Source organism: Anthonomus grandis, chromosome 2 (assembly GCF_022605725.1).
Source record: "Anthonomus grandis grandis chromosome 2, icAntGran1.3, whole genome shotgun sequence".
In the NCBI taxonomy this organism is placed as follows: Eukaryota; Metazoa; Arthropoda; class Insecta; order Coleoptera; family Curculionidae; genus Anthonomus; species Anthonomus grandis.
Genome location: NC_065547.1, coordinates 8,488,488 through 8,515,905, shown reverse-complemented (window position 1 = coordinate 8,515,905; position 27,418 = coordinate 8,488,488). Strand labels below are relative to the sequence as shown.

The window sequence follows — 27,418 nt, the reverse complement described above, 5'->3', positions numbered from 1 at the left end:
ACTCGATTACAAATATATGTTTTTAGTTGCCTTGGTTGTAGTGAAAGCCAGCATAATACAATTGTGGAGTCAGTGTAGTAGTACACCTTGTTTGGCTTACAATTCAGAGATTTTAGGATTTTGTCCATTAGCCTGGAGAGAAGTAAAGCTCCGCATAGCTCAAGGCGCGGCAATGATACAGCCTTTAAAGGAGCTACGCGACTTTTGGCAGAAAGTAAGTTGACGGAAATATTTCCTAGGGAGTCCAGGGTACGGACATAAACACATGCGCCAAAGGCATTTATCGAAGAATCACTGAAACCATGGAGTTCCAGGTAAGTATAATTTTTAATGGTTACTTGTCGTGGAATTTTAAAATACTCAACGAGTGACAAGTGGTAAGTAAAATTTTTCCATATTCTAAAAATGTCTACAGGTACGGGATCATCCCAGCCAAGTTTAAGAAGCCAAAGCTTCTGCAAAAGAAGTTTTACTTGCAAGATCATAGGTCCAAGGAGACCGAGAGGGTCAAATATTTGAGAAATCAGTGAAAGGATCACACGCTTGGTTACAATATTGGTATTTAGGTTAATGGTAGAATTATAGATAAAGTTATCTTGTTCTGGATTCCAGGATATGCCTAGAGTTTTGTGATGATGGGTTGCATCTAAAGCAAGGGATTTATTTACATTATTTACAGGGTCATCCATGTCAGATAAGATTGTCTTAGAGTTTGAATAGAATTTCCTTAAATCTAGACCATAGGATTTAAAAATATTTACAAGGTTGTTACGGATATTTAAAAGGGATTCTTTAGTAGATGAGCCGGTTATTCCGTCATCAACGTAAAAGTCATTTTTAATGATGTTGCTTTCAATTGGATATGACTCAGAGATATCGTATGAAATTTGCCTTAGGCAACGTGTGGCTAGAAAGGCACTGCTCGACATGCCGTAGGTTATAGTATTTAATTCATAATGGAGAAGTGGGTTTTGAGGTTCGTTGCGCCATAAAATGCGTTGAAGGCATCGTTGGTTAGGATCAATTAAAAATTGCCGGTACATCTTGGCGATGTCTCCAGTTAAAACATAGTTGTGTTCTCGAAAACGCAGTAGGATGGTAAATAGATCATTTTGAACAGTGGGTCCAATTTTGAGGCAATCATTAATAGCAAAACCGGAAGAAGAAGCAGATGAGCCATCAAACACAACTCGGAGCCGTGTAGTTAGGCTATCGGACTTTTCAACGCAGTGGTGAGGTAAGTAATAGGCTGGATAAGAAAGGTGAGTATCATTTATCGGGTTAATTTCGGACATATGTCCGAGAGAAACGTATTCAGAGATAAAATCAGAGTAAAATTTTTTTATTTCAGGGTTTTTAGCAAGTTTTTGTTCTAGGCTGTTAAAACGCTTAAGTGCGGTTTGTAAAGAGTCTCCAAGTATAAACACATTGGAGTTAAGAGGTAGATTTAAAATAAATCTTCCTGCAGGATCCCGGCGTGTGGTAGACTGAAAATGGTTTTCACACTCTGTTTCCTCCAGAGAATATTTATTGTTGATTTGAAGTTGTTCGGTGGTTTCTTCAGAGTTCCAAAAAAGTTCTAGACATTTCTGAAGAGCATTATCGGAGGTGGTGCAGGTTAAAGCATTTGAAGTCTGAGGTTGGAGATTTAAGTTAAGTACGGATATAGGAATAGGTCCACTTACAACCCATCCAAGTTTGGTGTCGTGTAAGATAGGTTTGTATTTGCCCAGTTTAATTTGGCTAGGTTTAAGTAGGCTATAGAAAATTTCTGCACCTAAAAGTAGGTCAATAGATGCAGGATTTAAAAATTCTTGATCAGCAAGAATAAGATCACTTGGGATATTTAGGTTGGAAGCATTGATTGATAATTGAGGGATTGGTTGGGTTATTTTAGGTATAACTAAGGCAGATACCTTGAAAGTAAAATTATTAGGAAGAGCCTTTATTTTAATTTGGGTTCGTTTAGAAATAGTGGTTTGGTTTTGGCTTATTCCAGTGACGGACATGTTAATAGTATAATAAGGTAAGTTTAGTTTATTAAATAGGTTTTGGGTTAATAAATTGGATTGACTTCCATTATCTAGGATAGCCTTGCATTTTATAGGTTGGTTGTTTTTATCGAAAACTTCTACGAGGGCTGTAGAAAGCAGAATAAATGAGTTTTGGCTTGCATTTGAACAATAAAGATTTTGAGAGTTATTTGTAGTAATAGATGGATTAGTTAAATCGATATGATCATCGTCAATTGGCTGGATAAATGCGGTATTTGTAGAAGTAGAAGGTCTTGAGTAGCCGGTGTTAGGTTGAGTATTAGACTGAGGTTGAGTATTGCATTGAGCAGTAGGTTGAGTGTCTTGAGAATGTGTGAGTTTAGTTTGCATGTGTAGCAATGAATGGTGCTTACCTTTGCAGACTCGACAAGAATATGAAGACTTACAGTCACCTTGACGGTGTCCAGGACGTAGACAGTTGGTGCACAGGTTGGCACGCTTAGCTTCCGAAAATCTATTGGCTACTGGTAAGTCATGAAATTTTCGGCAGGAGTATATAAAATGATTTTCTTTACATAAGACACAAGTAGGGTAATTATTTGAGGTAAGTAAAGTTTTACGTTCGTATTTAGATTCATATTTTTCAGGTTTTTGGAGTTTTTTATTGCTTAATTTAAAATCAAAAGATTCGAGGAATCGGCAACGTTGCGATAAAAAGTTTATGAAATCACTAGTTTTAGGTTTGTCAATACTACGTGAAAATAATTCCCATTCCTTACGACTATTTAAGTCTAGTTTCATGGTAAGTAAATAAATTATTAGGCTACACCACTGGTCAACAGGTTCTCCCAAGTTTTGTAAGGATTTGTAATTGCTTTGAAAACCATCTAAGAGTTTTCTAAGACTTACGTGAGATTCGTCCCTTACTTGGTTAAGATCAAAGATGCATTTAATATGTGAATGTATTATAGCCTTTTTATTTTCAAAGCGCTCTTGTAATAGAGACCAGGCAGTGTTGTAATTACTTTTGGTGGTAGCTAAAGAGTTAATAAGTTGAGCAGCCTCGCCCTGCAAACTCGATTGTAAATAATAAAATTTTTCTATGTTATTAATTTGTGAATTTTTATCGATAAGCGAGATAAACGTGTCCTTAAAGTTGGTCCACGTTTCGTATGAACCACTAAATTTTGGTAAAGGGATAGGAGGTAGGCGTGGGCCATACTGGGTACCAGATAGAAAAAATGGTGAATGCACAGGGGAACTAGAATTCGCGTTTTCGTCCGAATTTGGTGTTTGCGCGGCAATAATTTTCTCTAGAATTAATTTACCTTGAGAAATATTGTCAAAATATAAATTTTCAAATTCCTCTCTTTCCTGGCCCTGCTCATTCGCTTCGTCAAACTGATTTTTAAGGCATAGTTGCTCAATATCAAGCTGAATAGATTCAAAATCGGTATTTAAAGATTCAATTTTGTTAAGTCGGGCGCTTAGGTCAATTTTTAGACGTGGGTCATTTAGGGTTAAGCACTTGGTTTCCAAAAAACTGTGAAAACGGTTAATTTGGTTGGTTATGGCATCACGGCGAGCCACTAGATTATTATAAAGGTCGACTTGACGTTTGAGCTCGGCTTGTTCAGAATCATTTTCACTAGAGTTAGCGTTTACCTGCTTAGTGTTTCGTTTGGGCATTTTGAAGGAGTCGTATAGGATTTAAAGCATAAAAAATCGAATAACACACACAAGGGCAGTTTTTTATTTTAAATATACGATGTTAAAATGACAAAATTGGTTAGTATTTGCATAAAAATGCATAAAAATCACACCAAAATAGCAATAAAATAGAACATGCAGTAATTTACTGTGTGATTTTACTATTAGCCACTCATAAATTAATTTATTAAATGCTGAACAATCGGCATAATAAAGAAAATTATATAGAATATTGGTTAAAAAAAACGCTAATAAAGGTTTGAAATATCATTAAATATCACCGGAATTGTTCAAGTGACAGCAGCATTAAAATCTCATAGGATTTATTAGTATAAAATGATTTGGAAAGGACTGACCTGACATTGCAGTAGGTGTGCAATACAAAATCCAGTTCACTCCATGGGCACTACTGCATGGGTAGCTTCAAGTACTCGAGAACACGTATTTAAACGTATAAAAACGCACCGGGTGGCGATGGCGTCGGCTTCGGTTATACAAAGTAGCGGCTTGCAAACGGCTTGCTTGATAAATAGGGTAATATCTGGCTTTAAGGACCATATGAAAATGCAGAATTCCCTTTGTTCCAAATAGGCTTGGCAGGATCTTTCTACTTGCGGGTGGATTAAAACACAAAAAGTTCAATTTTACAACTTTAATGTGATGGCTAAGTTTATGTTATAGTGGACTGTAACAAGAGAGATCGAAAAATAGAAACCCCTCCCAATCGCGACGGCTCCGTTGAGCTGAACGCGTGAACAACGCAATATTATGTTTTCTTTCACTCTTACACATAGAGCGCGTGGAGATTGTTGAAGTGACGACGATCGCTTCTCTCTTCGAGTGCCGAGCCGTAGTAAGCTACGAAATGTCAATGTCTATCTACGATAGATGACGATTAAACATAACAGTGGCGTAACATAATTAATTATATAAATAAAAACTGTTCAACCTGTTTAATATATTGATAATAATTTTTTAGCTCTCTTATACTATTAGGTATTAAATTATATATTTTTATACTACAGATGCAAATCTCTGGTTACTATCAAACCTTCTAAAAGGGACAATCAACATATTTTTATAATTATTCCTGGTAGGATAAGCATGATGATGAAACATGCTGTTTATGTATAGACCTCAAACATTTAAAATGCTTTCATTGTATAGTTGATTTGTTGGATATAGTTAATCTTTTCTGTAAATAATCTTTAATAGGTAATTCTGAATTACATTTAACTCACTGAGAGAATTATTGTAAAGTCCTCCCTAGGCTATGATACCATATCTTAATATTGATTCCACTAATGATTTGTATATCATAGTTATAATTTTATGAGGTAATATGTTTCTTATCTGATAAAATTTGTGAATGAGACCTCTTAATTTGTTTGTTACATCATGAATATGTTCTGACCATTTAAGATGTTGATCTATAGTTATGCCCAAGTATTTAGTATGTGACACCTCATATATTGTTGTATTGGCTTGTTGAAGAGTAATTTAGTTGTATAAAGGTCTATTTGATTTAGTAACAGAAAACGCAGCCTAGATTGTTTTAGCAAGATTAAGTGATAATTTACGAGAATTAGCCATGTTTTTACTTTACTTAGACCAATAACAATTTTGTTTCTTAATGAATCCCATAATGAGCCAGTAAAATATAGTGCAGTATCATTTGTAAAGGAAATTGACATGTCATTAATATCTAGATCCAGTAATGAATTTATATAGCAAATAGATAAAGAACTGCTTTATTTTCTTTGTACTGTATGTATCTGATATCCTAACTTCACTAGGATTTTAGATTTTAACGCACATGCAAAAAGAAGAAAAAAGTTTTGCTTATTTCTTGTCTCATGATTGAGATTAATTTCATATTTTTTTTTAATCAAGTTTTGATTTTTATGTGAGGAGCTACATACTTTATACAAATAAACAGTGAAGACAGTCATTATCCCCAGTAGGAAAAGAAAATAAAAAAATCCAAATCTCCATTGTTTGGAGAAGTAAACATTTGGATTTTTTATTTAGTTAAGCGTACCTTACATATGGTTCTTATTATTCTTTTTTGCATAAGAAAAATGCGCTACATGCGCTGCATGTATCTGTATTAGAGCCCCACAAAAAAATTCCAGAGATTAAAGAGCTAATATAGGAATGCTCATAAGCATAATATTGTAAAAGAGACTGTTACACTCACAATGCCTCTAATATTATAAATTGCAAAATTTTCCACCGAATTTTTTTTTGCATATTTCAGTTCCCTTGCTTCCCCAGTTTAAATTCCTGTTTATTATAAGCTCTAGAAAACCGGTTTCATCAGTCTGTTGAATGTTTATCTCATTTACTTTAAGAGTCAGAGCATTTTTTATTTTTTCTCTATTTTGAAACTGTATAATTCTGGATTAAAATTAGGACAAACAACTTTTTATAACACCATCTCTGCGTCTTAGCCGCAATGGAATTTCCAAGTAAGTAAAGGCATACATTTTATAAAAAGCAACAATACAAAACACAAAATCTACAGCATCACATAAATTTTATGTGATGCTATTTAAATCATTACAAAATGAAATGAAGGGGAGACAAGAGAGAACCTTGGGGAGTCCCTGTTTTAGTGCTTGTGAAACTTGATTTGTAGGTTTAGTTTATAATATCATCCTTTCTTTTCATAATCTCAACAGATTGTGGTCTTTCATTCAAAAATGACTCAACCCAACCTATCTCTTTACCATAAACGCCCACTGATTTATGGAAATATTGAAGGCTTGTCAAGTCAAAATATACTGCAAATGTCCACTTACTAGCATCTTCATAGTACCTACATGGCTTCTGTAATTTATGTGGCAAAATAAAGCAGTTTCTGTGGAACTGGTGTCTAAAAAGCCATATTGAGTGTTGGTAAAATAGAAGATTTCATTTAAGTGTTTTGAAAGACAGATGGAACTGCCACAGGTCTATAATTGTTTAGATTAGAGGGACTTTTTTTTGTATGAAGGTAATAACGTATGTCTTTTTTTTAATTTCTGTAGACATTCCTTCTAATAAACCAATCCTTCCAAGTTTATAAGAATATGTATGGGAAGTGTGTGTGAACTTTCACATACAATTACTGGGGATTTCATCAATGCCCGCAATTTGTTTATTGCTTGCAAAAACCTTAATTAAACCCACTGGTTCACGTGTAAATGTTGGATTATGATGTCAACCTTAGGTTTATAATTAGATACTTTCAGAGCTTTAATGCAGAGTCTACATCTAAACTGCTTTGTCAGGTCAAAATTGTAATATGGCTGCATTGTGTGGAATTAAACTTACCAGTGCTACATTGACTTGACTGAAACTGTTCAGCGCAAGTTTGCTAAGATCTACCTATAGACTTGACGGTATATATTATGTGATGGGTTTTGACCACCTCCAACTATTAGGTCTCTTTAATCTATATCCTTTGTACCTGAGAAGAAGTGTCCTTTTTGTTAAGTTTTTATATGTTTTAATTAATAGACAGTCTAGTTCTTTTCTCTTAAATTGCTTGTTTTTCTTAGTTGCTATGCCTAATACTAGATATCCATAAATCTTCTTACTGAGGCATCACTCCAATTACTCAAAATCACCCTTATTTTGCTTGGTTGCATTTAAAAGTTAATTTTTGATTGTCGTTAATCTGTAACCAATTTGCAAACAATTTCCTAATAAATAAATGAATAAACTCAGCGAATGGTTTTCTAGATTTTAGAATCCAAGGAACAACCTTTAACTGACACTTTTGGAAGACACCACAACTACCTCAGGATATCTTTGACTGAAAGATGCAACTTACGATGTATGTATATTTCATAATTATAATACTGTAGGCTGTTACTGTAATATTTAGGTCAGTATTGTATGCCAGAAGAAGGAGTTAATTTAACAGCAAAATCGGACCTATTAACCACAGATGAGATAATAAAAATTGCCGAACTTTTCGTTAAAGTTGGAGTTAATAAAATAAGGTTAACAGGGGGAGAGCCAACTGTTAGGAAAGACATTATCCAGATCGTTGGTAAGAATTTGTGGTGTTGTTTATTGATTTTTGCAATAATTACAAAAGCTGTTCAACTTATTATTTGTTTATTGTAAAATTGCAATGCACAGGTTTAATACTCATTTTAATATTGCAATCTCCGTCTGAGATATGTCGTTTTTTGGTTATTATTGAGTAAACTTTTTCACAAAACCATAATTTCTAGATAATAGAAAGAAGAGGAAATAGTTCAATTCATTCATTTCATTTCCATATCCCCATCTCGTTTTAAAGGATCTGAATTAATTTTATAAATATGACCGTTTTCATTTGTAATTGCCAAAACTATGCCAGAAAAAAAGTCCAAGAACAAGAAAACCCACTTTTTATCTCAGGATCGGTTGTAAGGTTTGTGACTCCTTCATGCAGGTCATGGATTATAAAGGTTGATCTTTAATCACTTTTCTATGAAAATAATTTGAAACTTTGATACTAAAATCAACCAAAACGTTTCACAGATAAAACTTTTAGAACTTCTGAAATCAATAGAAGGCCTAGAGACTGTGGCAATGACAACTAATGGATTAACCCTAACCAGGCAGCTTGTAGCCCTCCAAAAGGCAGGCCTGGATATTTTAAATATCAGCCTAGACACACTAAACGCCGAGAAATATTTGAAAATATCGAGAAGAAATGGCTGGAAAAGGGCAATGATGGGCATCGACCTGGCATTACAATTAGGCTATAGTCCGGTAAAAGTGAACTGTGTTCTTATGAAGGGTATTAATGTTTCCCCTTGCATAAGTCATAATAATTCAAACTTAAATTTGAAGGTGTAAATGATGCAGAAATCATAGATTTTGTCAGCCTAACTAAGGATAAAGATCTGGATATAAGGTTTATAGAATACATGCCTTTCTCAGGTAACAAATGGAACGAGAACAAAATGGTTTCATACAAAGACATGGTCCAAGAAATCAGAAATACTTATCCAGGATTTTATGCCATGAAAAACGGCCCAAATGACACCTCAAAGGTACAAATATTCAAAAATATAGTTACAAATATAATAAATCTAAGCTTTTTCTCTTTAGGCTTGGAAAGTTCCAGGCTATAAAGGGCAAATAGGCTTCATAACATCGATGAGTGAACATTTTTGCGGATCTTGCAATAGGCTCAGACTCACCGCCGATGGTAATTTGAAAGTTTGTCTATTCGGCAACACCGAGGTGTCTTTGAGGGACGCTCTGAGGGCAAAATGCTCAGAAGAAGATCTCGTCGCTCTCATTTCAGCTGCCGTAAAAAGGAAGAAGAAACAACATGCGGGTAAGAAACGTTTTTGTGTTGAATGTGATTGTTTGTGACTAACCAAAGTAATAGAGCTTTATTATTATTGTTTCTTATTTACAGGCATGTTCAATTTATCTCAAATGGATAATAGGCCAATGATTCTTATTGGTGGATAGTAGTTGTTTAATTTTAACCAGTTAGCACAGCTAACTCATTCTCTCTATAGTTTAAAAAAAAGGTAATTAATTTTGCATTAACTGAATTACTAAACCAAATTCATTTTGTAGATGTTTCATAACACTTAATTTGTGTCATAGACTTTTGGATTAATTAATTAAAAACTAACCATTTTTTACCCTCAAACACTAGTAGAAATGTTTCAACTACAACTGCATGCTTTTCTATATATAACTCATCCATTATTCAAAACTTTGAATTATGTGAATAAAATATTCCACCAACCCTGATAGCACAGTGGTCCAGGGATCATACCATTAATATTCTGTTTGTTTGCCTATTCTGAAACTTATGAGGCAGAATGTTCCTGGGATGCTCGGCATTAAGATTCTTTGAACAGACCAAGAATGTTGTTTTTTTGCATAAAACCTGTCACTGAGTTAGATCAATTTAAAATGTGTGTTGAAATCCAAAAAAAAATGGCTTTATGGGATTGATAACTCACTTAAAAATTAAAAAATTGGAGGACATTTTTGTGCAACTTCAGAGTCATTTAAAATATTTTCATGTTTTTTTTGCATTAATTTAAAGGAGTTTCTGAAGGTGAATTTAAGGAAAAAAAAGGGAGTTTGGGTTAGGGATGTGGGTAGTAAGGACACTTTTCGTTAAGGATTTTTTTTGGCAAGTTTGATTAGTACATTTTTACCAGTCTTAAGGATTTTGTCACTAAATAATAAGAATATTCTTAAAAGGAGTTTTGACAAAGATAAATAATGTATTTCCCAATAATTTCATATAAGAACATTGGACATAACTAATGAACCACTGAGAATGTTTTAATTCTTTATTCTATCAAAATAAAGGGATTATTGAAGATGGATTTGAGAATTAAAACGTACCCCTGAGTTAAGGATTTTTATGTGTCAAGCTGGGATGTTTTGGCAAAATGAATTTAGATATTCAGCCTGCAGACTATCAATAGCAAATCGGAGACCCTCTAGAAAGTTCAGCATCAATTTATAAATAAATAAATAAAGAAGTTTATTCAGCATAATAGCTACATACATTACAATAATTATAATTATAATATAAAGCAGTACTAAAGTCTACAAAGAAAATAAACTACAATAATAATAAACCAATAAAAGTTCATTACGTACAGGGCTACATTAGGTATAATAGAGTGGTGATCAGCGTAATAAAAGAAAACGTACACAACAATTATTGGTATAAATAAAACCTAACCTAGGACAACACAAATGGTATAATAAAACTTATAACTAAAATCATAAAAAGAATATAATGTACAACACAAAAAACAAATAGAAATACTCTTAGCTATCCCTATTTAAAATATGTTTTCTCAATAACCTCCTAAACTGGTTTACATTATCACAGGCAATTTATTAAATTCTATTGAGCCTCTAAATAAAATCGAATTAAGTAACTGAACAGTGTTACACCTATCCACTGTGGCGAAATCTTGACGATGTCTAGTATTGTATGTGTGTACATCCTCAAACGATTTTAACTTATCGCAGATATAGCTGGGTAACAAACGATGTTTCAATTTAAATATAAACAAATAGACATTAAACTTTATACGTTCAGTCACATCATATTTAGGACACTTAACATACATTTAATTGGTGTATATCGATCACATTTTAAAATCAGTCTCATAGCTCTATTCTGTATTAATTCCAACTGGTGTATTTTATATTGTGGCAGATTAAACAACAACGTGGAGCAATACTGCAAATGCGGAAGTGCAATGCTATTAAACAAAAGCAACTTTGTGCTCATGATAAATCCAACTTTTTTGGAGAATTTTCGCATGACGTAGTCTGCATGTGCACAAAAGTTTAAATTGGCATCTAGAATAGTACCCAAATACTTAATTTCACTCTCATAAAGAATGCTATCCCCATTTACAGTAATGCTCACACTCTCCATGTCTATTTGATTAAGTCGTGACTTTTTGCCAAATATGCAAAACTTCGATTTAGCTGTATTTAAACACAATTTGTTAGTGCAAAGCCAGACAAATAAACTATTCAATTCATTTTTTAGGTCGATTTGCATTTGCTGTAAGTTTTTGCCTATAATATACACCATTGTATCATCTGCAAATAATACCACCCTACACTTTTCAAAAACTTTTACCACATCATTAATGTACAGTAGAAATATGGTCCTAAAACAGTTCCTTGAGGCACACCATAATTAACAGAAACACACTGAGATACATTATTTTTAAACATTACACGTTGGACTCTGTTGGACACATACGACTTAAACCAACTCAAAGCATCATCCCTAATTTACAGAATTATAGTTCTTAAATGATCTTTAATATGATACAAGTTCTATATTTTGATCTTTTTTTTTCATTTGGGAGAATTGATAAAATGGAATGGTCACTAATTTTGGGTGTTATATGTACATACACTATGAGATAAATGCTTGTCATTGGTAATTATAAAATCAATTAAAGTTTGGCTAGCAAAAACGGTTCTAGTTCGAGTTTTGACTATCTGTGAAAATCCATTTCTAAATATTATGTCCTTAATTTTGTTGCCGTAGAAAGTATTTTTAAGCAGATTAAAATTGAAGTCACCAACAATTACATTTGTTCCATTAAAGTCACTAACTTCATCTAGGTATTGATCAAAAAACTCCAAAAATTTAGCATCATCTTTGTTAGGTGGATGATATAAAACAGAACACAAATACATATCACGAGACACAGACATTTCAAAAGACAGTAACCAGACATAACTTTTAACACATACTACTTTTCTAATTCTATATTTAATATCACGCCTAATTAATGCTAAGGCCCCTCCTGTTCTACTGTTATTACTTGTACATTGCTCTAATTTATACCCATCTATGACCAGGTCACATGACTCAATATCGGGAGTTACGTGAGTCTCGCTTAAAAGAATGATCTTTGGTTTCCAATCGTTAATTAAAAGATTAATGTGATCCTTGTTGTTAATGTACCCTTTGACAGTTAAAATAAACCATGTTTGCATTAAATACAATAGTTTTATCTAATTGCTATATGTTGTACCTGTTCCTTTGTTGGTCTTCAATCTTTTTGTATGATTCACACTTGTTCAACTCCCATACAGTATGACCAACATCCAAATTAAGACCATATCTTTGATTAGACAACACAATTAACACATTTAACAACATTTCCATTACACTCCTTAACGTCATGATCACCACTACATTTTGCACATGTTTTACTGCCTTTACACTCTTTTGTCATGTGTCCATAACGGCAACACTTAGAAGACCGTTTAATATTATAGTCATAAAAAAGTATAGTTGTCGCCCATTTTAGTTTGTACTTCAATGTAAATAATACCTATATTCTTTTCATTGCCACATTTAAGAATTATTCCTCCGTTCTTTGTGGGTTTACCCAAAGACAAACCCGCCCCAATCTCAGCTGGATTAGCTTTCTTTCTGATGTCCTCCTTCATTTGCTTCGTGTTTTTATCAGCCTCTTTTGGTTTAACTACCAATATTTTATTATCATTCTGCAATACCTTTGCATATGACATTGAATTCCTTACCACTGAAGCTGATGTTGTCACTACTTTTGTTCCTTTAAGGCTAGCAATTTCTTCTCTAAGGCCACGGTTTTCGCTTAAGAGCAAATCCACCTTTTCACTTAACTCCTTAGCCTTAGCCACCAAAAATTGTAAGGTAATACTAATTTCATTTGCAGAGTCTTGATCCATAAAATCATCGACACGGCTGCGTTTTCTAGATCTTTCGTTTCTGGGTGCATCGGTAGTTGATCTACCTTCACCTTTTTCATGTGGAAACCACGCATGTTCACATTAGCACATTTTCCATGATAATAATATTTGCACGCACAACATTGAATAATAGACTTCACATCTTCAAAGACCAATTTACACTTAATACAACTGATCATGGGGTCCTCATCAAATACATTGTTGGAAGTCTCCATTATACACACCAAAAAAAAAAACAAAATACTTAAAAGTTCATAAATAAAATAAACTCTAAGTCCAAGCCTGGCCCTGTACTGCAACAATAACAATGAAATGTGTAAATATGCGTATATTGCTTATCAGTTAGGAATTTACTACTGTTGATTCCGATAACGAGCCTCTTTAGTATTTGAAACTTAATTTCCCACTTTTCACTTTCTTCTGGTTTTATTTCGGATTTTTAATCACACACGCGAAAACTTTACACTTATCCGCACACATTGATACCAGACAAATACATAAAAAAATCTTAATTCAACTTCAAAAACACTAAAATGATAGCGCTGATAGAAAACACGCCTGGTTTGCATAGTACAGACCCAGACTGGTTTATTAAAAAAAACTTTAGTAAAAAACATAATTTATTAACAAAATAAGGAGTTCTGGCCAAATTATAAACATAAATGTAACTTAAGAAAATTAAAACATAATAATCAAAAAAAATACATAAAACACAAAACTTTGGTGGTCATGTAAGTATAAGGTTCATAGATGACCATTCAAACTTAAAAGGCAACATAACAGATAAAAGAATCAATAGGAGAGATGGAAAACAGTCAACAAATATAAACTTAAATTAAAATAGGCACAGATATAACTAATCGAAATACACCCAAATTACGTACAATAGTAAGAAAACTAAATAGGAACTCTTAGCATTTAAAAGTAATCAATACCTATATTCATAGAGTGCGAACGTAAAGGTTGGAATAAATTCATTTAAAATGCAGGGGTATGTTCAAAAAAAAACGCTCGGACATGTCGATTTTTATTTTTAACTGCGGGTTTTCTTACTATAATTTTATGTATACAGGGTGGCCCAAAAATAAGTTACGGTCATCAACGTAATTTTTTTAAATGTAAACACCTATTTTTTATTTTAGATTTAGGTTCTACATCAAATTCTAAGTACATTTCATGTACCATGTCCTATACCTAAACTCGACCGTTGACGATTGAACACAATAAAAGGCTATTTTTGGAAGAGTTATTTATATCAAGCAAGAATACATAAAAATGTTTTAATTAATTTATTAAGTGTTGAAAATGGCTGCCACGAACCTCTTGGCAATATCCCAGTCGATGCTGAAATTCTTGTAAAACGTTATCGATAACAGAAGGTTCTATCAATCTTATTTCTTCCGTTATTCTAATTTTTAAGTCTTCAATGTTGTTTGGCCGATTAACATAAACTTTGGACTTAAGATACCCTCACAAAAAAAAATCTAAAGGAGTCAGATCCGGCGATCTGGCCGGCCATTCAATTGCACCCCTCCGACCAATCCAACGTCCAGGGAAAACGGTATCCAGGTACTGGCGCACGGGACGAGTGTAATGGGCTGGAGCTCCATCTTGCTGATACCATAAGGAATTATCTAATATATCCGGGTCTTCTGGATCGGGGTATAAAGTAGCAAGGCATGGAACCAAGTCATTTTCTAAAAACTCTAAATACCTCTCACCATTCAAGTATCCTTCAAAGAAAAAGGGTTCTATAACCCTGTTTTCAATCACCCCCGCCCAAACATTTACTTTTTGAGGGACTTGGCTGTGGCACTCCATCATCCAGTGCGGATTTTCAGTAGCCCAATATCGGCAGTTTTGCCGGTTTACACTACCATAAAGACAAAACGTTGCCTCATCGGAAAATACAATTTTTTTTGAAAATTGTGGATTAGCATGGCACAAGTCCATAAGTCTCTCACAAAATTCTAAACGCCTATCTGGGTCATCTTCATTTAGTTCATGAACCAATTGAACTTTGTAAGGGTGCCATTTATTTATACCTAAATACTTAACGACGGATGTCTGGGATATCTGATTTTCTAACGCAATATTGCGAGTCGTTTTATGGCAATCTTCTTCAACTGCCAGCAAAACATTTAGTTGCTTCTCTTCTGATATACTTGACCGACCTTTCGTATAATTATCCCTGACATGACCCAAATCCCGATATTTCTGTTCTATTTTACTGACAGTACTTTGAGATATACGTGGCCTATCAGGATACTTGGCATGATAAATTTCACAGACTTCCATCTGAGTGCGCATCCTGTTTCCATAACCAATCATCATCAAAATCTCTATTCGCTCTCGCTCACTAAGACGTACCATTTTTTGAAATTTTAATTTTATCTTTTGATAAACTTAACACAAGCAAAACTTTGCTTAGGCATCTAAATCAAACTAAATTCACTCAAAATTATTTGATGTCAACAAAATGTGACAAGTTAACAATCAAAAACACCAACCACAAATGTAAATAACCAAACAATAACTGATAGGTTGCTTGATATAAATAACTCTTCCAAAAATAGCCTTTTATTGTGTTCAATCGTCAACGGTCGAGTTTAGGTATAGGACATGGTACATGAAATGTACTTAGAATTTGATGTAGAACCTAAATCTAAAATAAAAAATAGGTGTTTACATTTAAAAAAATTACGTTGATGACCGTAACTTATTTTTGGGCCACCCTGTATACATAAAATTATAGTAAGAAAACCCGCAGTTAAAAATAAAAATCGACATGTCCGAGCGTTTTTTTTTTGAACATACCCCTGAATTTTAAATGAATTTATTCCAACCTTTACGTTCGCACTGTATATAAAAATGAGAAGTCTGAGGTATCTAGCAGAAAAGTGCGTAAAATATTAGATACCTAAACATAAGAAACTTTTTAACTGAATCAGACTTAAAACAAAATAATATTAATGAAAATATAGCATAAGCTAAAAAGCTAGTAGTTTATGTAAAGACACTCAGTAAAATACAGGGTGATTCAAAATTGAGCGCAAAGATTTCAAGGGCGTATTTGCCAGCCAAAAATAAGAACTTTTTTTCATATAAACGTATGTCCTAACTTGCTTCGTTGTCTAGATACAGAGTATAAAAGTTTTTTAATAAAATCGGTTTTTTATCAATTATTCAAAAACCTTTCAGCCGATTCAAATAAAAAATTTGGTAATAATCTGTGCCTGGCCCTATTAAAATAAGTAAGTAAGTAGGGGGCTCTGACCTTTGTTAGCAGTAATTTGTTTTTCTCCATAACCATGACATATTTGTCATTATTGACATTTTGGTGTTTATAGTCGGTTTAGTTTTTTTTGTGTGGTTGTTCTTCAATTTTCTTTTCTTTTAATAATGGAAAATGAACCTTTTTTTCATTTGAGCACCTTGCAGACATTCATTTTGTTTATGGTCTGGCTGATGGAAACACGCTTGAAGCTCGTAGGATGTACTAGTTACGATTTCCTCATCATCGGCTGCCCAACTGCAGAACTTTCAGCAACTCTCATCAGCATCTCCGGGAATTTGGAAGATTCCAAACCATCAGAATGAATGTTGGTAGGCCGCGAGGTCCGGAACGTGATGACGGAAGAGGAAATTCTGCAACTTATTGAGGAGAATCCTGCGTTAAGCACCAAGAAAATTGCACGGCATTTAAACGTCAATCGACAGTTTGGAGGGTTTGACATGAAAATAGTTTTTATCCACACCATATCCAGCGCGTGCAAAGTTTGATCCCACGAGATTTTTCCTTTTCCCAGCGGGTACAATTCGCAAGATGGATACTAAATAATTGTGCCAGGGATCCGAACTTTTTATCTCGCATCCTATTTATGGACGAAGCCCACTTTACCCGCGATGGGGTCATTAATTATCATAACATCCATGTTCGGTAAATTGAAAATACCCACGAAATGTTCTGGTTCGGTGGTTCTGGTGTTGGTGGTTCAGTTTTAATGTTTGGGCAGGGATTGTTGCAGATTTTTTAATTGGTCCATTTATTTTTTCCCGAACTTTAACTGGTGATACATACCTGGACTTTTTACAGAATGATTTACTCAGTTTATTGGAGGATGTCCTGTTGAATATTCGCCAAAATATTTATTTTATGCATGATGGAGCCCCTCCATGTTTGAATAACTGTCCGCGAATGTTTAGACCTTGAATTCTCCAGACGCTGGATCGGCCGAGCAGGTCCAATAGCTTGGCCACCGCGTTCCCTAGACTATACCCCGCTACATTTCTTTCTATGGGACCATGTTAAAAGCCAGTTCCTTCCATTGAAATCCTACAACAACGGATATTTCATGCCTTCGAGGTAGTCAGAAACACTCCCGAAATTTTTGAACGAGTTCGGCAGCCCCTGAGGCGAAGAATGGAGAGTTGTGTCGCCGCAGGAGGCAGTCCATTTCCAGCATTTGTTATGAAAATCTGCTTTTGTATGCATACTTACGCTAAGTTAAGTTTTGAAAAGAAATTAAATGAATCTCAATAATCGATGCGAATTTATTATTTGTTTTAATAGGGCCAGGCACAGATTTTGATTTTTTTCCTGGAAACAAAGCTAGATACGAATAAGGCTCAAGAGGCAAGAAAGTTCCATTATAGACCGCTTAATCTAAAAAAATAAATAAATTGTCAAAAAAGCGGTGGCGTACCATCATTTTACCTATAAGTGTCAAGTAGGTAGCCCCCTGAAACGCCACTGGAATTAATAAATTTATTTTATTCCCACCAAAGGAGGGCCTTTATCACGCCAAATAAGCCTACCAAATTTTATTTAAATCGGCTGAAAGGATTTTGAATAATTGATGAAAACGAAGAATTGATGAGAACTAGAAAACGAAGCAAGTTAGGACATACGTATATGAAAAAAAGTTCTTATTTTTGGCTGGTAAATACGCCCTTGAAATCTTTGCACTCAATTTTGAATCACCCTGTATAGCAAACAATAGCAAAATAATTATTATTTATTATATTAAGATGTTTTTTGTGTACTAAGTAGTAAAATAAGTTCTGTTATTCATCATCGGATGTCATGCATCATCTATATTCCCGTCGGTGTGTAAAAGTGTCATTTAAACAAGGAGGTGGTGCTTGAGGACCATCAAACCAGATCCGTGGAAACTTATTATTAATTAAAATTTAAATAAAATATTGGTTTCTTTTAGGTTGCATTGTTCCATATGAAATAAATTTGATTCATTCTTTCCACTTTTATACTAACATCGTACTATTAACATTTTTTAGTTTCTTAAAAGGACCTGAAACTTTTCATTCTCTCACTGGATGTGTTTCTACCGCATCCTTTTTCTAGAAAAGGCAAGCTATGCTAACAAGTAAACTTAAGAAGAATCAGAAAGTACAAGGAGTATTTGGTACCTTTGGCCATAATTTAAGCATTTCAAAAGAAATTTACTCCATAGAAAGGTTTATTTCTGCAATGTATGGTAAACCCAATTTGTTCAATATTAATGAACCTAGTTTTGGTGTTTTTTATCACTGTAAACCCAAACCAAATCAAAGTCCTTTCAAGAATCTTAAAAATGTTGATAATACGATATTACCAACGTGCAAAAACTTGGTGTTAATGAAAATGAAAAGAATTGAATCAAACTTGTTCCAACATTTTATGATCCTTTGGAGAAGGGTTGGACTTTGATTAATAATAAGTTTTCGCTCGCTGACCTGGTTTGATGGTCCTCAAGCACCTGCTTGCCTAGATAACATAATTTTACACGATATCAACCAGAATATAGACGAAGAAATTAAAGAGATGCTGATGACTCTTCAAATGATGAACTAGAGAACTGTTATTTTTATACTTAGTACATAAAAGAAATCTTAATAACTACTTTTTTTTAGATAATATTTTGCCATTTTTTCAATTTTTTTCTGAGACTGTACCTCCATACAGTATTAGCTTTTTAGCTTGTAAGTCTAATTCAGATAAAAAGTTTCTTCTGTTTAAGCATCTGATATTTTACGTACTTTTATCTTAGATGCTTGTGATTTGGCATTTCTATTTCTATATTCGAATTTAGGTATTTTTATTACTTTTAAATGCTAAGAGTTCCTATTTAGTTTTCTAACTGTTGAACCGATTTAATTTGCGTGTTTTTCGATTAGTTAGATCTGTACCTTTTTCAATATAAGTTTATATTTGTTAACTGTTTTTTATCTATCCTATATTATTATAGGATCATATATCCTATTTTTATATATCCTATTTACTCTTTTATCTGTTATATAACTTTTTAAGTTTAAAGGGTCATCTATGAACCTTATACCTAGGCTGAAATCTAAACTTTTAGAGGGTCTACAATTTGTTGTTAACCGTCTGCACAACTTAAACCAATATATGGGTAGTCTCACAAATACATTTTATTTGAGCCCAAATTATCTCTACGTAGGCGTTCACATATCAATCTCTGGCGGGCAAATTAGATATCTGTGAGTTTTTCCCTACACACTCAAATTTGTACTAATGAGATAACTAAAACCAGTTTTTGTCAAAACCGACAAGCTGTCATTTTTAAAGTTGACTGAAGTTTGACGGCCAATTTTAGAATATACAGGGTGTTTACTATACATGTGGCACAAATTGAAAGAATTATTCCTTGGACTATTTATTACCTAAGGATATTTTGTGGTTTTATAATTTTTGATAGGACATTTTGTTTCCAAGATACTGGGCGAAAAAGAATTTTGACAATAACAATTATTTATTATGAAAAATTACATGTAGTGTATTATCCCCCGCTCGGATGCAAGAACCAAATCTTCTCCTCATCGACTCCCAAACTCTTTCAAAAACACCAAGACCGTTTCTGATTGCGTTACATCCAGCAATTATCCGGTTTTTCAAATAAATACATCTTTCACTGGAGTAGTATAAACTAATGACTTTAGGTGTCCCGATAGATAATCATCCAGGGGTTTAAGTCCGGGGATCGAGCAGGCCATACGTGAGGTCCACCTCAACCAATCCAGCGATCTCCGTATGTTACTGTTAAAAACTTTCGAGCCAAAATGCTAAAATGCGCGTGCACCATCGTGCATAAATCACATTGCATTTCTTGTAGCCAATGGTGCATCCTCCAAAAACTGAGGTAGCGTTTGTTCCAAAAACTTACGGTATACCCGCCGGTAAGTCTTCCTGGCAGAAATACTGGTCCAATTAGCAAATCACCTGTAATTCCCACCCAAACATTTAACGAGAACTGATGTTAAAAGCGATCTTCAAGCACCTCGTGTGGATTTTCTTTTGCCCAAACATGGTTATTGTGAAAATTTCTTTTTGCAGTTCTTGAGAAACTGGCTTCCTTGGTAAAAGAAAAAGAATCAGTAGTTGAGGAATTTGAACCAATGTGTGCAAAATCCATTGACAGAATGCAATACATGGAAGAAAATCTGCAAAAAGCAGTGCCTGAACGCGTTTTATGTGGTACAACAAATATTCTCTAAGAATCTTCCAAAATGTCCCGTTACTTACATTTCAAGTATTTGCAATTTTTCGACTAAAGGTATCAGGACCTACTTCTACCATGGCCAGCACATTCTCTTCTAGTTCTTGTCATTGGTCTTCCTGGCCCTCCACTTCGCTTCAATGCTCCTCGACGAATATTTTGGAAGGTTTTTCTATTGGGCACATTACGATTAGGAAATCGTTTAGGTCACAACCTACTAGCTTCTAAAGAATTGCCATCAGCAAGTCCATAGATGTAATGCATGTCAGCCATCTCGGTGTTTGTATAGACGTATGACGTATTCATGATAGACGACTTCACTAACAATTAAACACCCAAAATACACGTCTAAATTTTTCTAAATTTTCGACACACAAACTAAAGGTTTTTCGGCTACGTTAATCGGAATGTTTTTAAAAGATACCAATGGAATTGTTAGATTTTTTATTACTTTGTAGGTCCAAAGTAGTACGCTATACTGTTATGTTATTTCCAAAAGTTTGAAAACTACCAAAATTGAATGGTCTAAATTCTTTTTCGCCACGTATCTTGGAAACAAAGCGTCCTATCAAAAATCATAAAACGACAAAATATCCTTAGAATAGTCCAAGGGATAATCTCTTAAATTTTTGCCGCATGTTTAGTAAACACCCTCTATATATTATTATATGAAGTACTTCCATCCAAGAAACTCAAGCCTTTTATACCCGATGAGGTAATTTATTTGCTTCTCGACCTTGGATATAGACCTAGTACTTATAGGGCATTCCCAATTTAAATGTTAATAAAATGTTATAAGAATATTTAAATTTCTGCTACAGCTAATTAAACATTCCTGGAATGTTCAGAGATATTTCAGAACCCTTGATGAATGTTCACTGCATATATTGCGCTATTGGGGAAACAAATTCAATTTCTCATTGGCCTATTAATACAATACGGCACCAAACAGTTTCATTCCACATAAAATCCCACTACTCACCAACGCTAATAATTTATTTGCAGAAAATCGCCACTCGAACCTGTTATCTCCGATCCCTAAGCTTCCAAACATTCTGCCATTCTTCCCAAAAACCCTCCAATACCAAACCGTACGTCATTATTCCACCGAACCACAAGACAAACCGAAAACCCACCTGACCCACATCAACGCCGAAGGCAAGGCCTCGATGGTCGACATAATTCAAAAGCCGATAACCGTTAGGACCGCGCAGGCCACCGCAACCGTAAGAGTCGGCCCCAAAGTCACCATGTTAATTAACCAAAACGCCGTTAAAAAAGGCGACGTGCTCAGCATATCCCAGATATCGGGCATCTTGGGGGCGAAAAAAACCTCGGAAATCATCCCCTTGTGTCACAATATCGCTTTGACGAAAATCAATGTTACCGCCGCCTTAGATGTGCATAAGGAAGAAGTGAAACTTTTGAGCGAAGTGAGCTGTGAGGGACGCACCGGGGTGGAAATGGAAGCTTTGACCGCCGTCAGTGTTGCTGCCCTCACTATTTACGATATGTGCAAGAACGTCAGCAGGGACATAGTGATTTCGGATATTTGCTTAATTAGTAAAACCGGAGGGGCCAGCGGTACTTATGTTAAAGAAGAGGTGGAGGTGAGAGATTATGATCATAGGCCTATTACTAGGTTGTCTCCTTGGGTCGGAGCTGTTTAGCATGAAGTATCTTATTTTTAGTTGAATAGAAGTCCATATTATGTAGGAGAATGTGTATATAAAGATAACAAATTGGGGAAGTCTTTATCTCCAAGAAAAATGGATGTAGGTCATTTAGTTAAATGTATTATGCATTTCGGCTGTGTAAACAGCCATCATCAGATACAGAACATCACAAAAAACAAATATGTTCAACAAATAAAACTCAAAAAAACTACCAGTAAAAAAGTTTTTAATTTTAATTCTTTTATTTATTGTTGTCTTTATTCCCGATAACGGGTAGTTTTTTTGAGTATTATTTGTTGAACGTAGGGGAGAGTGTTCCACAATCAGACACAAAATAGATTTTGCTAAGTATTGACTTTGTTTATTGAACCAACCAAAATACGATTATCACTAAAATAAATTAAGGCTAAACATAAGTTTTTATGGTAGAACAAACATCATAAACCAAAAACTAATTTAAAAAAAGTTTGTTTAACCAAGGACAGTTGTCTGTTAGTGGAACACACATGTTCCACGTCGGTTACAAGCATCGCCGCGTCTTCATTTTCTTCGTCTGTTGAGTCTTCATCGATTACTTTTCTTTTCACGACCTTATTCTTCTTAACACTTTTTTTTCTTTCTCACTCCATTTGTTTAGCTTCTAGGGCGATCTTTTCTGGAGTGTCCGTGGCGATAATACTTTTAGCTTTTTCTCTCTTCTTTCTCTGATTTTTTCGTTCTTCAGCTTTTGGGTATCCTTTAAATTGTTGTAGACTTACGAAAGTTTCTTTGTGATTTTGTGTAGGTGTTGTGTTTAAACTAACTGATACTGAAACTAAGGAGTCTGACATTATATTTTCTTCGATGCATTTTTTGATGGTTGATTTGGATCAATAAGTCGTTGATCTTCTTCATTGTTTTGATCCACATTCCTATCCGTTACGCTGCTAATTGCAAAGTCGTCATCTGTAAATATGAATTTATCGAAGGATAAATCCCAGTTTTTCGAAATCCAGATTTGATATTAGCGGGAGTCATCGATTTTTCAAATGCATAAGCAACACAGCCAGCGATATCAAAAATAGAAACAGGTATCCCAGGGTGCTCTAAAAGCCATGTTTGTAAGGCAGTATTGTAGAATGATTTAAACGAAAAAAACACCGAGACATCTAATGGTTGCAGCTTGTTGGAAGTATGTGGCGGTAAGGTCAAAATGATCACTCCATTTTCCTTGGCTAGATTTATTCCTTCTATAGTTAGATGACTCTCGTGATTGTCAAAAATAGAGAAGGGTTTTCTTTTGTGCTGGACGCATATTTAATGAAGTGCCTTAAAACGCTTGGAAACAATTCACCAGTCATCCATCCAGAATCGGAAACCAATCCCAAAGTACCATGCGGTGCTCCATAAGTCATTCGAGGATTAAACTTTTTTCGTGGAAAAATCATGACTGGTGGTATTGTATTCCCGGATGCTGATATAATACAACAAGTGGTGATTAGTAAACCTCGTTCGGCGCTCGTGCAGGAAGAGACCTGCTTGATCCCTCTCTGAGCAACAATCTTTTTCGGTTTTTGGACGGTTGTGGTGGCAGTTTCATCTAAATTATAAATTTTTGTACCGCTGTAAAAATTTCCATGGTTCAGAAACCCTTTTTTCAAATTTTTGAAAAAAAGTCTAACATTGTGTTTGTTGAATGATGTCGCTCTGGAGAGACTACATCCCTGGCGAAGATTTAATTCTGCATGTCTGGACATAAATCCTAGGAACCATTCGCGTCCAGCTTCCTTGTTTGTTTGCAAATTTTCCGGAATTTTACAATTATTAATAGTTGCCATTTCATAAGCCAGTTTTCTGATATTAATGACCGTTTGTCCGTAACACATTTTTGAGCAAGTTAATACGTAATCGGCTAGGGCTTTTTCTTGATTTTCAGAAAAAACTTTTCTACAAGCATAATTTGGAGCCATTTTAGGGATTCTGTTTTTGCCTTTTTACATATTCATAAACCGTTTGAAATTTTAAATTGTATCTTTCAGCTGCTTGTCTTAAACATATCTTCTCTTCGGTGGCTGCTCTAACGGATTGTTCATCAAATTGCCCTTTATCGCTTTTTCGCTGACGTCCTCGAGCCATTTTTCCTGAAATATAAATTAAATAGCCCAAAATCTGATGTAAAGGTTGTTTTTGTAATACTAGTTTCAGAAGAAAAAAATAGAGCATATAATATATCGACAATAGGAAAAACTTACCTTGAAAAACGATTTTTTTATTAAAAAATCCACAAAACCAAGAGAACAGCGTTCAAACTTTGTTTACCACATCGGCGTGTATAACCGCACTATCCGAACGAAAAACGTCAAACTTGCGGCGGGAATTTCAAAATTACGTGCTTTGTCTGATTGTGGAACATTCTCCCCTAAATGTTTTTTGTGATGTTCTGTATCTGATGATGGCTGTTTACACAGCCGAAATGCATAATACATTTAACTAAATGACCTACATGCATTTTTCTTGGAGATAAAGACTTCCCCATTTTGTAATCTTTGTCTTATTTTTAGTCTATTGAATGTTATGTTTCTTGTATTAGTAGTATATTGGGTTATGGTATAAGGGTTTTATATGCTTTAAGCAATTTTGAAATATTTAGATTTCTAAATGACCGAAAAGGAAGGGGCTGACTAGCTTTATTTAGTGAAGATGCTGTCTATTTTTTAAAAAAAAATATATTACAGTTTTTTAATTGTTAGTTTAGTCTTATATTCTATATTTTTGTAACCTATTATATTATATTATAATAAAGCGAATATTATACATAAATTATATGGGCTTTTTTTGATACGGTTTGATGAACAGGCTGTCTTCGGGCATAAGGATCCTAAAAGAAAAATATACTGTTTACATGACTGTTAATATTTGAAAAAAAAGACAGTTTTAAAAGCGAATTTGAACAAAAACTTAAATAAATATTGGAAATAAATCTGATGCCTTTGGGGTGAAAAATTACACACCATTAGGAAAAATTTACGCTTTTTCAACAATGTGAACGGTGAGTAAAAAAAAGAACTCTAAAGTTCATACAAAATAAAAAGCGTTGCACGTCATGGTCCGTCTCGCTGCTTACTTGAGAGCGCGGTTGCTGGATTGTTAAATTTAGGTATCTAAATGTTATGATAATAGGAAATTATAAGTTAAAATAATTATTATACAGGGTGATTGATGGTATCTTAGACGTTTACGTAGAACGGAAAATATGTTTTTTTTTAAATTTGGTATCATGGGTTTAGCTATCTATGGGTTTAGCAATATTTTGAGCGATGCAGCGTTGCCGCTTTTATCAAAAAGTAGTAGTAACTTTGTTATTTTAAATGGAATACCCTGTATATTATTTAATTTTCTGATGCGCTATCGCTTTATGATTGTTTTTGTATAAGGTGTACCTATACCTATTTTTAGTGGTTTTTGAGAAATTAATTATTTTCTTTATTTTTTGACCAAAACATAACTCCAAATAAATTTTTATTACTACGGCACTGGAACGCGCAGAAAATTTAAATTATAAGCGTAATTTACGGAAGTATTGCACATTAGTCTTCACTATAAAACTTTTTTGTTCTAATTTTTTCTAATTTGTTCCACATTATACAGGGTTGGTCAAAATTAGTGATTTTACCGCTAGAAATATAGGAACAACTTATACAAAAGCAATCATAAAGTGATAGCGGATCGGAAAATAAAATGATATACGGGGTATTCCATTCAAAATAACAAAGTTGCTACTACTTTTTGGTATAAGCGGCAACGCTGTATCGCTAAAAATATTTTTTAATCGTTAGATCACCAGCTGAAATCCATGATGCCAAAAAAAAAAAAATCAATTTTCCATTCTCCGAAAACGTCTAAGGTACCGCCAACCATCAATCACCCTGTATATAGCCTAAATTCACCTGATCTTAACTACTACCTGGTAATCAGGTAAAATACTTTATTTATAAACTTGTCAAGTTTTAAATTATTGTGGTTTTACCTGCTATAAATAAAGAGATAATCTTTAACCTAAATTCACCTGATCTCTTTTTATACCTGGTAATCAGGTAAAACACTTTATTTATACAATATTGTTAAATTTTAAATTATTAAAGTATAATAAATATTAACACCCACCTTAGTTTAAACAATAAATGCTTAATAATTTTGCCTAAATGTTGAGCTTTTTTCCACGTTTTTTTTTGCGCAAAGAAGCAAAAAGCTTTTTAACTAATAGAAAATATATTAAAATAATATATAATAATCCGAAAATTATATTTTTTGTTTAGTAGGTATTAATACTGATCTGATTCTGTCTCGGAACTACTTGAGTCAATATCATTATTTCCAATATGAATTATAACTCCTGACACCGACTATTTAACTATCTTGGCATTTTGTCGATAACAGTAACACCGTACACTCTAAACTTAAAATAAAGTACACTAAAAACGGAGAGATAAAATCACTCTGAACACAAGAACAAAACGCATAAAACTAAAAGACCAAAAGTCAATCAGCCGTTATCAAAATCAATATCCCAACCGATATCGATTGCGCAACGTCGCATCTATTGCCAACTTACGAACAGCGAATAGCCAAGAGGAAATTTAAAATTCAATGTAATCGACCCGTTACAGTTGATTTGTGGGTTGGTATTACCCGGCTGGGTTAATCCCACCCCCTGTGACGTGCAACGCTTTTTGTCTAAACTAAACTAAACTAAAAATTCCGTTAACAAGGTAAAAAAATTAAAACTTAGGTAAAAAAAGACACTTTACACAAGCCATTATCAGAAATTCTTTGTTTCCTTGAAAATAGACATCTTCCGCTTAAAATAATGGATGCGCTTGGTTACAAAGTCTTAAAAGGTTCATTCAAGCTGTGTTTCCAGAGACAAAAGTAGTTTAATCAAGAATCCCTAGTTCTCTCCTTGTACATTTTTGAGAATCTTGGGTTGTGGGGAGTACCTTGGCACTTTGGAACGTTCATAATCATGACACGTGAGGAGGTGTCAAACTGGACCGTGGTATTAGGCAATTAAATTTTACAAGTTGCCTGCTAACTTAAAAGATCTCCCAACAGCACAATTCAAACTAGGATTAAGGAGATTTTATTGAGAAAAGCTTTTTATAAAGAGTGAATATAGCTTTAAATGCTATGTGCAGCCTCTTTTATTTTTGAATTATTCGTGTTTGCGATATAAGTTTTATAATGTCTTAATTATTAACAATTTTTAGTGGTGTAGTCTTTGTGAATTTAT

At 34.0% G+C, this 27,418-nt stretch overlaps 2 protein-coding genes across 7 annotated transcripts in view; one reads left to right on the top strand and one right to left on the bottom strand.

The window, feature by feature from the left end:
• Positions 1-24,951, top strand: part of LOC126747127 (molybdenum cofactor biosynthesis protein 1) — a 33,371-nt gene extending 8,420 nt beyond the window's left edge. For 2 of the 6 annotated variants that reach the window (XM_050455616.1, XM_050455625.1), the window contains 6 exons: positions 7,434-7,527; positions 7,579-7,746; positions 8,239-8,487; positions 8,541-8,743; positions 8,802-9,033; positions 21,479-24,951. In XM_050455616.1, the coding sequence (XP_050311573.1) occupies positions 7,434-7,527; positions 7,579-7,746; positions 8,239-8,487; positions 8,541-8,743; positions 8,802-9,033; positions 21,479-22,143 (1,611 nt within the window). In that variant the 3' untranslated portion in view covers positions 22,144-24,951. Of the gene's footprint in view, positions 1-7,433; positions 7,528-7,578; positions 7,747-7,933; positions 8,116-8,225; positions 8,488-8,540; positions 8,744-8,801; positions 9,034-9,117; positions 9,236-21,478 lie in introns of those variants that run through there. The other 4 variants (XR_007664111.1, XM_050455633.1, XM_050455647.1 and 1 more) reach the window with 4 other exon arrangements.
• Positions 24,800-27,418, bottom strand: part of LOC126747120 (integrator complex subunit 7) — a 56,661-nt gene continuing 54,042 nt past the window's right edge. The window contains exon 16 of the mRNA XM_050455611.1: positions 24,800-25,006. Coding sequence (XP_050311568.1) covers positions 24,949-25,006 — 58 coding nt within the window. The 3' untranslated portion in view covers positions 24,800-24,948. The remainder of the gene's footprint in view (positions 25,007-27,418) is intronic.